Raw genomic sequence first — 13,121 nt, 5'->3', positions numbered from 1 at the left:
GGGTCTCACTCAAGGAGTTATGTGATAAAACATAAAAACAGAATTTGCACTTTTCCACTTATATGATTGTAGCTGATAAAAATTCTTCCTCTGGAGATAGTTTCTTCTGAACTATCATCAAACATTAAACATCAGAAAACAACCCACTTTGGATGAAAAATTGTGTTTTTGAATTACATAAAACAAAGTTTATTTCTTGTACTTTTCTCACATTCTAGTTATTTGCCATTTGGTTGTGTAATATTTGTATGAAAAGACCCAGCCCTCTAAGATCTGGTTGGACATAGGTGTGTGGGCTCATTTTTATTATCACAGAGCCCATGCCAACTTAGCAGATGAGACATGGTCTTCTTGCTACGGACAACTAAGTTACAGGCAGTTGCTTATGTAATAGAATCTGATAATGTACTATTCTAAATGGCTTTTCTTGTTCTTAGAGCAAAATCACAGGGAATAAAGTATTTGGAAGATAGTTGAGATAATGTAAGCAATGTAACTTAAGATGTAAAGATGAGTAATCAAGATTTCCATAGCCTAACAAGGAGGAAGTGTGACAGTAAACAACAATTTCAAGTTCTATTGTCATCCCTATCCATAATAAAATAGGGCAAAAAATATGGGGAATAAGAACAGTAAGAGCAAGAAGAGAAAATCACTGTGTGATTGTTATATTCACATTAAGAAATAGGAGAAGCAGCTTTCCATTGGTGTATATGTATACTGTACAGCCTGGGTTCCCCATCATCAGAGGCATGTCTAGGAAGGTGTACTTGGATTTTTCCTGACAAGGTATAAATTTTATGAACATGATAGTGTTAAGATAAATGAACAATGATGATCTCTAAGAAACAGGTGTCACTATTTTTTGTCTTATTTATTATATAGCATCTGCTGTACAGAGCTCTACATGCAACTTGGAGTGTGTAGTAGCTTGAATGAGAAATATCTCCTACAGTTTCATACACACACACACACACACGCACACGCACACACACACACACACACACACACACACACACACACATACTTGCTTCCCACTTGGTCGCACTGTTTATGAAAGTTATGGAACCTTTAGGACATAAAGTTTTCCTGGAAAAATGTATCTTAGGTGCAGATGTGGTGGTACTGGTGCCTGTGGTGGTTGTGTGATGGTACTTTTGGTGGCTGTGGATGTAGTTATGGTGGGTAGTGGTGTTGATGGTGGTGTTGTGTTATTGTTATTGTTGGTGGTAGTGTGGTGGTGGTGATGGTTGTGGTAGTAGTGTGGTTGTGGTGGTAGTGTGGTTGTGGTGGTAGTGATGGTTGTGGTGGTAGTGATGGTTGTAGTGGTAGTGATGGTTGTGGTGGTAGTGATGGTTTTGGCAGTAGTGATGGTTATAGTGGTAGTGATGGTTGTGGTGGTAGTGTGGTTGTGCTGGTAGTTATGGTTGTGGCAGTAGTGATGGTTGTGGTAGTAGTGATGGTTGTGGTGGTAGTGATGGTTGTAGTGGTAGTGATGGTTGTGGTGGTAGTGTGGTGGTGGCGGTAGTGATGGTTGTGGCAGTAGTGATGGTTGTGGCGGTAGTGATGGTTGTGGCGGTAGTGATGGTTGTGGCGGTAGTGATGGTTGTGGCAGTAGTGATGGTTGTGGCGGTAGTGATGGTTGTATTGGTAGTGATGGTTGTAGTGGTAGTGATGGTTGTGGCGGTAGTGTGGTTGTGGCGGTAGTGATGGTTGTGGCGGTAGTGATGGTTGTGGCGGTAGTGATGGTTGTGGTGGTAGTGTGGTTGTGCTGGTAGTGATGGTTGTGGTGGTAGTGATGGTTGTGGTGGTAGTGATGGTTGTAGTGGTAGTGATGGTTGTGGTGGTAGTGTGGTTGTGGTGGTAGTGATGGTTGTAGTGGTAGTGATGGTTGTGCTGGTAGTGATGGTTGTGGTGGTAGTGATGGTTGTGGTGGTAGTGATGGTTGTGGCGGTAGTGATGATGGTTGTGGTGGTAGTGATGGTTGTGGTGGTAGTAATGGTTGTGGTGGTAGTGTGGTTGTGGTGGTCGTGATGGTTGTAGTGGTAGTGATGGTTGTGGTGGTAGTGATGGTTGTGGTGGTAGTGTGTTGGTGGCGGTAGTGATGGTTGTGGCAGTAGTGATGGTTGTGGCAGTAGTGATGGTTGTGGCAGTAGTGATGGTTGTGGCGGTAGTGATGGTTGTGGTGGTAGTGTGGTTGTGGTGGTAGTGATGGTTGTAGTGGTAGTGATGGTTGTAGTGGTAGTGATGGTTGTGCTGGTAGTGATGGTTGTGGTGGTAGTGATATTGTGGTGGTAGTAGTACTCTGAGAGATTTTGTCTTTGCCTCACTTCCAGTTCTCTCTCCATGTTTCTTTGTGTGACAGTGAAGCATACACATGCCTTTAATCCCAGCACTTGGGAGGCAGAGACAGCAGGATCTCTGTGAGTTTGAGGTCAACCTGGTCTACTGGAGCTAGTTCCAAGACAGCTAGGACTGTAACACAGAGAAACCCTTTCTTGAAACAATAACAACTATAAGAAAAAGGAAAGAAAGAAAGAAAGAAATATGGTCAGAAGCTTCTTACACTGTCTCCATTGTCCCTGTCATTGTGGACTTGTCTCCTAGAATTATAAACAAAATCGAAGTCTTTCTCCTATATGTTGCTTTGGATCAAGGTATTTTATCACAGCAACACAAAGCAGTGGACACAGCATGGTTGTATGTTGTCTTAAAGACCTCAGTCCTATATAACTAGGATAATGGAAAAGACAACTGGGAAAAATTAGGTTGAAACATTTCCTTGTCAAGAGGATACTCACGGACCCACGTATTATTTTGTGGGAAAGTTGGGCAAGATAGAATGAAATGAGACATTGCATACAGAGAGCTGCTGGGTTTCCCAAAGTGATAGTCTATGCTGAGGAAGTTGTCCTGTGTTCTACAGAACTACATCAGTATGGTACTAGGTATTAAACTAAAGGCCTGTTGTATCTCAGAAGCATTGCAGAAGTGTCAAAGTATAGATTTTATACTCTGTGATGATAAAAGTATATACATGTATATACGTGAACACATTGAAAAAAGAGTTTGGCTAGGTTGAAGTGGTCTTCAAATTATATTGCAATTTATATAAAGAGGACAAAAATCACATAGATAAGTGGGATGGGGCTGAACAATCTAGCCAGCTCAGATTGTGATAGACAGAAATACTAAGACTAAAAGCAAGAGATTTTGAAGAATCATATAAGAAAATAGATTTAAAATCAAACAGTAATGTCAGTTATTAAAAATTTGTTATGAATATTCTGACATCATTAAGTCTGAATTTTATTTCTGTCTCTGAATATATATATATATATGTATATGTATATATATATATATAAAATATAAATGTGTTTTCCCCTTTGATTTAGAAAATTCAACTTAATGAGCAATTTCATGGATTCTCAAGGGTAGGCAATTCATAAAGAACTGAGGGAGACTCAACATTTTTCTTTAATCTAGAAATTAAAATTGCATGAAATGCTTTTTTATCTCCAAGTTCTACTCTTTCACTTGAATATATTACTCTCCTTTCTCTTAATCATCCATAGTATTTTATTTAAAACTTATTATTTTGAGTATGTGTGTGTATTTTGTTGGATGTACACAGATATGGACATAAACATGCTATGGCACATTTGTGGACATCCGACAGTAACTTTGGGGAATTGGTCTTTCCTTATTATGGGCTCAAGGCCTCAAATCCAGGTTTTCAGGCTTGCACTGCAAACATTTCTACCAGCTAAACCATTTCTGCAGCCTGCGAGCTGTAAAATCTTAAAGGGTAAGGAAGTGTTTGTGTATTCTAAGGAAATAGCTGAATGCAAGGGAATCCATTGGTTATGAATAGAGCATTCCTTGAGGTCATCAGATTCCTAAGTCCTTAGCTATCACAGCTTCAGGTTTACTTCTCAGATAATGCTTGCATGTTTTCTGCATCTGACTATAGCTACTCTAACTTTTGTATTATTTTCCACAAAACTTTTGGACTAAAGGGACATAAAACAAGCTACAATTTTAGTTTCTCATCCACAATTAATTAATTGGCTTGTTTTAAGATGTTTTTCCTCAAGGTTTCTTTATTTCTGTCTGAAAAGTAGGCATACAATACATTCTTAAAGTGAGATAATGACTGTGAAGGTTCTAATTGCTTTGGCAAGGGCAGTGATCAATAGAAGTAGACTGTCTTCAGAGCAAGAATTGATCCTTTTGCCTTTATAGCAGTTCCACGCTAATCTATTTACACAAATATATTAATTAATTTACATATATATGTATATATATATATATATATATATATGCCAGATTTATGTCAACTTGTCACAAGTTGAGCTATCTGAAGGATAGATGCTTAACTGAGAAAACACCAGTGTAAGATCTATCTGTAGAGCATTTTCTTAATTTTCGATTGGTGGGGAATGCCAAGTCTATTTTGGGCTGTCTCTGGGCTAATAGATTTGGATTTTATAAAAGAGCAAGTTGAGGAAGTCAATAGGAAACAACCCTCCATTGATGTGGGAGAATCTTCTGTTTGAGTTGATTTCATTGGTTAATAAAGAAACTACCTTGGCCCATTTGATAGGTCAGCCCTTAGGTGGGTGGAGTAGACAGAACAGAATGCTGGGAAGAAGGGAAGTTAGTCAATCATCATGCCTCTCCTCTCTGGGCAGTTGCCATGAAGCCAGCCACCAGGTCAGACATGCTGAATCTTTCCTGGTAAGCGACCACCTTGTGGTGCTACACACATTACTAAATATGGGTTAAAGCAAGATGTGAGAATTAACTAATAAGAGGCTGAAACTAATGGGCCAGGCAGTATTTAAAAGAATACAACTTGTGTGTTGTTACTTCGGGTGTAAAGCTACCTGTGTGAGATCTGGGCGGGACTAAAAGCAGGCCTGCCTGCAACTCCCACTACACTCCATGGTCTCTGAATCAGCTCTTGCCTCCAGGTTCCAGTCCTGATTGAGCTACTGTCCTGACTTCCTTCAATGATGGTCTATGATGTGGAAATATAAGCTAAATAAACTCTTTTCCTCTCTGACTTGCTTTTGGTTTTGGTGTTTCATCATAGCAATAGTAGCCCCAACTAAGACAATACACACACATATACTACATACATACACATACACACACATATTGAAATATATTTATTTATGTATGGCATGTAATATATATTTCATATTATACATATACAAATGTTACATGCATGCCAACTGGTTAAATAAATTTTCCTTATGAATTTTTATATTGTACAGTTTGAAGACATCATCTTTGCTCTTCCACTTCTCTGACTACATGCCAGTATTTTTTTTAGAGTAATTGACTAACAGTTTAACTCTATACCTTTAACAGTAATACTTTTTGGTGAGAAAGTCATCTGTGTTAATCACCTGAATATAGAATTTGAGGCAACAGTTAGGTTGTAGTGATTTTCTTAGTCATAGCAATCAAACAAAAATGTAGTAGCATGTAATATGTGATAGTATGGATCAAGAAGTCATGAAACGAGTTCAATCTGAAGTTTAATTTTCATACTAATACATTATTTTTATGTCCGCATGATAAGGTTTTATGATGCTATATATTTTGTATTTATATGTGGAAGGAGAAAATGTGCTCACCAATCGTTGGCTAATTTACAAAATAATACTTAAACCATATCTAAAATAAAGTTCCAGAAGTAGCTACTCTGTCTTCAACTGTGGAGGGTTAAGCCCTTTCTGGAGAGTTTCTTACCATTAAGGAGCTTAGATAGAGAGCTTGCTTAGTCTTGTGACACTGTGATTTGAATCTTCTGGACCAAAAAAAAAACCAGACAATAAAAGGTGAGGAAGGTTGACAGGAAGGGAGGGAGGAAAAAGTGAAGAAAGGAACAAAAGAGACAGAAAAAAATCATGGGCTCCTGATGAAGAATAGAGAATTGGAGAATTTTTTTTTTAAAGTAACCAGTGTAACTTCAGGTAAATCAGTTTCCCATACTGTTGAGTGACTTTCAAAGACAAGATAGAATTCTGTACCATGTGGTTTTGTGTAAGACCCCCTGGTAAAACAGGAAGTCGGTGATTCTTGTCCAAGACATGTAGTTATTATGACTGAACTGTACTATTTCTTTGTGTTTTGTCAGAAAGAGAGTGGTGGGGTGCTGCTCACTTATAAAGGGAGAGAAAAAGCTTAAAGGAAATAATTTTCAAAAATATGAACAAGTAATCTTGAATGAAGATTTAAGATGATTTTTTGCCTGGGTCAGGGAAGAAATAAAGAAAGAAATTAAAGTCTCCCTTGAATTAAACGTAAATAAAGACACAACATACCCAAACCTATGGGACACTATGAAAGCAGTGCTAAGAGGAAAGTTCATAGCTCTAAGTGCCCACATTAAGAAAACAGAGAAAGTTCACATTAGAGACTTAACAGCACAGCTGAAAGTTCTAGAAAAAAAAAAGAAGGAGATGCACCTAGGAGGAGTAGAAGATTGGAAATAATCAAACTGAGGGCTGAAATCAACAAAATAGAAACACAGAAAACAATCCAAAGAATCAATGAAACAAAGAGCTGGTTCTTTGAGAAAGTCAACAAGATTGACAAACCTTTATCCAAATTAATCAAAAGGCAGAGAGAGAACATGCAAATTAACAAGATCAGAAATGAAAAGGGGGACATAACAACAGACACTGAGGAAATCCAGAGAATCATTAGGTCTTGCTACAAAAGCTTATATGCCACAAAGTTGGAAAATGTAAAAGAAATGGACTTGTTTTTATTAGATAAGTACCACTTACCAAAATTAAATCAAGACCAGGTGAACAATTTAAATAGACCTATAAGTCGTGAGGAAATAGAAACTGTCATAAAAAACCTCCCAACCAAAAAAAGCCCAGGACCTGATGGTTTTAATGCAGAATTTTATCAGAACTTCCAAGAAGAGCTGATACCTATTCTCCTTAATGTGTTTCACATAATAGAATCAGAAGAGTCATTGCCAAACTCTTTTTACAAAGCTACAGTCACCCTGATTCCAAAACCACACAAAGACCCAACCAAGAAAGAAAATTACAGACCAATCTCAATCATGAACATCGATGCAAAAATTCTCAATAAAATTCTGGCAAACAGAATCCAAGAACACTTTAAAAAAATTCTTTCTCAGAAGAGGTTTCTTAATCTTTAGGGGGCTGTGGCTTTAGTAAAGACAAGATGGCTATAGGCTGGTAATTCTGTTCACATAGTGCATTGTACAGAAAGAAAGAAGAAAACAAGGGGATGTGTGTATCAAAAGAGGGCTTAGATATTTTGCTTGCCGTTGTTGCATGGTCTTTGCCATTGATTGGATAAGAACATCTCTGGACCCCGGATAGTCCATTCATCCTCCAGGGAATTATGTCTGTTAGACTAACTGAGAACTTACTAATGTCTGTAGATTTCTGTGTTCAAGAGTCAAATACATTCTTCTTAGTGGCATTGGATTGGTGGCTAAGAGTTAACGTGTACCTGGAACTCATTAGACTAAAATCAACCAAGTAATACACATGGTTTGTTTTTATTGAAGATGGAGGAGTATAATTGATGTATGGAGTATAGGCAATTGGTCAGCACATTTTCAGTGGTTTAGAGATAGAGAAGTGGGTAACAATGGTACGCATATAAGGCTAGCTAAACAGAAAAGACAATTGGAATCAACTTTTCCATGAACTTTATGAAGTACACATGCACTAAAACAAAAGCAAGCTGCAGAAAATGATACTTTGGTTACAGTTTTTGCTAGAAGGACTGATCTGTCAGAGGAGATAACAGCAGATCTCATTAACCAGCATTTACTTTGGACTTTGAAGTTTTATTTGCTATGGTTTTGTTATTATGATACTAGATAACACATTCATTTAATCTCCTTTATATCTTAATAACTGGTACTAAATATACTTAGACTGTTAAACTGTGCCAGATGCAAGATCATGGGATGAGTGAGATGAATACTAAGTTAAAGGTAGCTTAGTAATTAGCAATTATCATACTTTCCCACTCCTGCTTTTCTAACAATTCTCCTCCTAGATCAATAGCTTACTATTTTATTAAGTAGTGCTCTACCTGATCCTGGTAGGATAATAATAAAATTTATATATGGCTTGTTATGGCCTCCACATATCAATCTTGTCTTTTGATTGAATTTTTTGATTGACACATTAATTTTTTCAGCTAAAATTAATTTTAACATTCTAGTACTAGAAATGTACAAAAGAGAAAGTGTCTATCATTTAATAATGTGTAATCTGAAAATAAACATAATTCACATTAAAATGAGCATCTTTATTTTTGTCTTAATTTAGGCAATTATTTTTTAAACTGTGCCTTTTAACTTATTAAATGTGACAAGAAATCAAGCTTTCAGAGAATCAAATACAGCACAACAAAGTATAAATAGGTATGCATACAACTTAAGTAAATGCTAACTAAAATTTTTAGCTGTGCACATTAACAAATATTGTAGGAATGTACATATAGGTGTAGATATATTTGTACTTTTATGTAAATTATTTCCTTCTGTAGCTCATAGTCAAATATGTTTGAAAGCAAATGATTGAGATGAGGGTTTCATAGGTGGCATGCAATCTAAATCTGAAAAGTTTCAACTAGAGATGACTGTTCTATGTAATTGTATTGTTCTATGTAATTGTAATTGTTCTACGTAATTGTATTTAAAAATCAAACGAGGTCACCATCCAGCAAGAAGAGATCAAACAGAGAGGTGAGGAAAAAGCATAAGAGGAATAAAGAAAAAGGAAGAGAGATAGCAGTCTGTTTTGGGGGTGCTGTTAAAGGTCACTTTGTTCTTTGGATTCCTTCCATATTCTAGAGAGCCTTTTCTCATAGTATTCTGGATGTAAGCTAGGGAAGGAAAATGGGAATTTCTATGAGATTAGGTACAGCTCTAACTTAGCTAGCAGGAAATGATCTGGGGTATTTGATTTAGTGTCTCTTCCATCTACCAAGACTCCTTTCCTAGAATATTTTTACCTCACCCTAAGGTTTATTTCTATATTAGAAAATCATCTTCCTTTTGAAATGCACAGACTTCTAGATTATGCTGTGTTTGACATTGAAAGCCATCACCTACCTTGCACCATTAGTCTGCCTTGGACCAAGATTTTCCATTCTGAAGCTAAGATGCTGAAGCTAAGATGCTGGGCATGACTCCTCAAAATTCCCTCTCAATTTTGCTGGGATGGGATTTATATGGAGATACTTAAGAAAATTAGGTGTAAATTTAATGGGAATAAAAAAGCAGCCAGTTGAATGTAAAGTGTGTGTGCAGGAGGGATGTCTGTAGAGCTCACAACTCAGCACAGGTGGCTAAATGCAAAAATATCCCTGTTTGTCTAAAGAGAAGGATCAGATCAGACAAAAATGTGCTCCTTTCTGAGTCTTGACTCTTCACCAGTGGTTCTGCTTTGCTCACCACAAGCAAGTCCTTACTGTAGGAACTATCAGTCCTTAAGTTATCCGGGTCATAAGATAACGGCTAATTAAAGAAACCAGATTTACAAATTTGGAGTTTTCTGGTTATAAATCCTTTCCTTTTTACTATCCTTCCTGCCAAGTCTGTATTGGAGACCCTCTTTGGATGGGACTTTGTACTGTTGAGAACTGGTTCTGATTATCTCAGTATTCAAATTTTTAAAGCATGTACTTTGCAGTGGGGCTATGTAGTAACTAGTTTAATATGAGCCACAGAGGGTAAAGAGTCAGGAAACATGAGGCTCAATGTCAGTCGTGTCGATTACTGTGGAGAGCCCCAGGAAGCTGTGTAAACCCCTGAGTCATAAATTCTTTATCTTTAAAAGACACTAAAAATCATTTTAAAAATCTCGTTCTATGTGCCTCAGGAATGTGGCTGAGATAAAACAAATTAATCTATTTGAAAACATTTTACCAAGTACAAAGCATTGAATAAATGAATAGCATACCACTTCATTAACTCTTGGAATTATTCATCGCCTGAAACAGGAGGGAGACTTTATAAAATGATGTGAAGAATCATAAAATATTTTATTATAAATTCTGTGCCCATTTAAAGAAATAATGGAAGCCATGTTAATGTGTTAATATGGGGAAGCAGCTGCATTACAAATATCCAAGTGAGGAGCCTGTGGTTGTCTTCGAGCAGTTGTCTGGTGGGCTGTACTCTGAGATTAAAAGCACCAACACAATGAGAAACAGTAAGACCCAACATGGAAAGATTGTGATCGGATGACTTTGATGGCGGGTGGCAGAGGCAGCTTGATAAAAGGCAGCAAGATAAAAGATCACAGAATCAAAGTAGGAACTGTTTATTCTCAAAGATGAGGTGAGATGGCATTTTGATCATAAAAGAAGTAATGGTTGATATATATAAAAAATCTATAAAGGCCTTTAAGCCAACAGCGATGTCGTAGGGCAAGAGAAAAGCAAGTTTGTTTTATTGTAAGAGGTTTAGAAGAGAAAATCAATGTTTCCTTTATCAAGTAAATACTGGTTCTTCCTTCCTTTGAATTCTATATGAAGTGGTAGTTGTATGTATATACCCTACCCTGCATCCTAAGGAGGAGAATGGGCTTCACACACTTGGACAGCTTTCAGATTTTCTCATTGAAGTGAATTCTTCATTAAATGATATTGATTTTGGAAATTAAATACTGGAGCTTAGTGTGTCTATATACTTACCAAGTATGAATGAGAATGCAAAACAACATGCAAACCTTACATAAAACACTTTACAGATTAAAAACTGGGGTTCAAGGTGGATACAAAGATTACTTAACTGTATTTTAAGGAGTTAGAGAAAGTACTCCGTGGCAAATCAAAAAGAAATGTTGGTTATAAATGGGTTACAGATTTACTGTTATGATTTACTATTTGTCATAGACACAATATTGGGTCAGGAGAATTGCTTTCAACAATAATTTAACAAGCTACCACAAACCAGCTTTAGTACTAATAATACAAATATTTGTGAAACTATACAATGTATCATCATAAGCATCTTCTCTGAAATATGTTTTAAAACTATTTTTTGTATGCTACATTTGTCATTTATTGTTTTAATTGACTTATTCTGGGATCTGACTATCATTTTGCTGACGAGGGACCACTGTTGGAAGAAAGACTTGTCCCAGTTTATGCAGCTGAATTCCGTAAATGGAACCCATAACTATGACTAGGAGTCAAAACTCTCTCTCTTTATGTCCAGAGACTAAAGAATTCTGTTTGTTTGTTTCTTCCAAGTGATCTATTTCCAAAGGCCAAAAAGCATGTACTTATAAAGAAAGGAGCAATCAGGCAGTGTGTGGGAAGTCACGGGGTTAGGAGAAAGGCACTCAAAACAGTAGCCTTGAGTATTCCCTTTAGCAAATACTTGACATGGGCTAGTTACACAACTTCTCTCAGTGTCGGTGCAGCATGGTGCTCTCTGCCCTGAAGCAGTGCAAGCGCACAGTTCCCGGGAAACTTATTTAAATCATCACACACATAAACTTGGGTTTCTGAACAGGCTCAGTGATAAGAAAAACGGCCCCGATCTTCAGTCCTGATGTTAAGATGGTACATGACCAACGACTCCAGGCTCGTACAAATAATAAAAGCTGACAACCCTTCAGCACTTAGAAGTGCTGCATAAAACTGGACAAAAAGTACACTTTATGGTAACTCAGCTACAAATAAAGGATGGAAGAAAGAAGGGTAGATACTGAGGAAGAAAATGGACTCTTTAGCTTCCCCAAACCAGAAAAACATGAAAAGCCCGCAGCATCTGGGGTGGGGCCTTGCATGTGCATAGACTTATTTTTCTCTTTCACAGCTGAGACAAAGTTTCAATGGTCACTAGGGTCAGGAGCATAAACAAACTCTTTAACTGTTGGCATTTTCAGTAAGATGTGCACAGTATGCTCTTATTTCAGGGTGCTTACTAAAAACAACAGTCTAGACACAATGAAGCGCAAAAAAAAGAAGAAAGACACAAAATAATATTTTTCATGGTTCCTGTTTTGCCCTGTAGTCTTTATTTGTAGTCTTTGACTAAATAAAGAGTCTTTTAATTTGGGAATCAGGTAACAAAATGCCATGTCTTCTTAGGATTGTGGTTGGTTTCGACAGTGCTTGTGTATTTTTTGACTCTCAAGACAAATAGATGAGGGCAGGGAGGGAATTAGATGCCAGATTTGGTTGTTTTCTGATTTTCTTTTTTTTTCTGGTTGAGAAGGAGAAAACAGAAAAAAAAATTAATCATGTTTCTTTAGTTTTTTTTTTTTTTACATGATTGAATATTGAATATGCTGTTACTTAATCTGGTAGAATGTTCATCAAGAAAGCTGGTATGATCTTTGTAAATGCAAATTTTTCACTGGCTCGACTTAGGAACGAAATAGTTTTCTGAAAATTTATTTTATGCAATATTTTACATAAGATAAGATCCTGCTATCCAAAGTTCAAACATAACCCTTCTGTAAAAATGGAAGATTCTACTTACAAATCAATTTTAATTACTTCCTGAAAGGACACTAGTTCATAGTTATGGGTTCCATTAAATAATGAGACAAATATGAGTTGGAGGCAGTGAGAAAAAGTGGTATAATATTAAAATAAGTAGATCAGTAGAGAGTGGCATGACAAAGCTCAGAAGTCTGGATGTAGAAAGATGTTTCTGTCCCACCTAGTCCTGCAGTTGTTCAGCCGCATAAAAACACACAGAGGCATACATTAATTATAAACTGCATGGCCTATTAGCTCAGGTTTATATTATTAACTAGCTCTTACAACTTCAATTAACCCATAATTCTTGTCTATGTTTAGCTACACGGCTAGGTACCTTTTCTCAGTGATGCATTTTCATCTTGCTTCCTGTGTTTTCACTGGTGACTGACTCTGCCTTTCTTCTCTCCAGAATTCTTAGACTGGTCTCCCTGCATTTCCATCCTCCCTGGCTACTGATCAATCAGTTTTTATTAAACTAATATGAATGACAAAACTTTACAGTGTACAATGGCATTATCCAACAGCATTTGAGTCCTATTCTAGTATTGAGAAAGCTGAGAATCTGATTTGTGCTATGGAATTAGTAAATGGGT

General features: G+C 36.9%; 1 protein-coding gene across 1 annotated transcript; it reads left to right on the top strand.

Annotated features, from left to right (window-relative positions):
* The first annotated feature begins 1,097 nt into the window (after positions 1-1,097).
* On the top strand, positions 1,098-2,298 carry LOC121677147 (keratin-associated protein 5-3-like). Its single transcript, XM_042054825.1, has 5 exons — positions 1,098-1,243; positions 1,351-1,462; positions 1,512-1,774; positions 1,868-2,036; positions 2,086-2,298. The coding sequence occupies exons 1-5, from the start codon at positions 1,098-1,100 to the stop codon at positions 2,296-2,298; spliced, it is 903 nt and encodes a 300-aa protein (XP_041910759.1).
* The last annotated feature ends 10,823 nt before the right edge of the window (positions 2,299-13,121 follow it).

Source organism: Arvicola amphibius, chromosome 1 (assembly GCF_903992535.2).
Source record: "Arvicola amphibius chromosome 1, mArvAmp1.2, whole genome shotgun sequence".
Classification (NCBI taxonomy): Eukaryota; Metazoa; Chordata; class Mammalia; order Rodentia; family Cricetidae; genus Arvicola; species Arvicola amphibius.
Note: the sequence above shows the minus strand (reverse complement) of the source record. Positions and strands in the feature narration are given on the sequence as shown.

Excerpts from the sequence above, each read along its gene's own strand:
- LOC121677147 (XM_042054825.1), top strand. The coding sequence starts at position 1,098 with ATGTATCTTAGGTGCAGATGTGGTGGTACTGGTGCCTGTGGTGGTTGT. Across the intron at positions 1,244-1,350 it reads TTGGTGGTAGTGTGGTGGTG|TGATGGTTTTGGCAGTAGTG; the intron begins GTGATGGTTGTG and ends TTGTGGTGGTAG. Across the intron at positions 2,037-2,085 it reads TGGTTGTGGTGGTCGTGATG|TGTGTTGGTGGCGGTAGTGA; the intron begins GTTGTAGTGGTA and ends TTGTGGTGGTAG.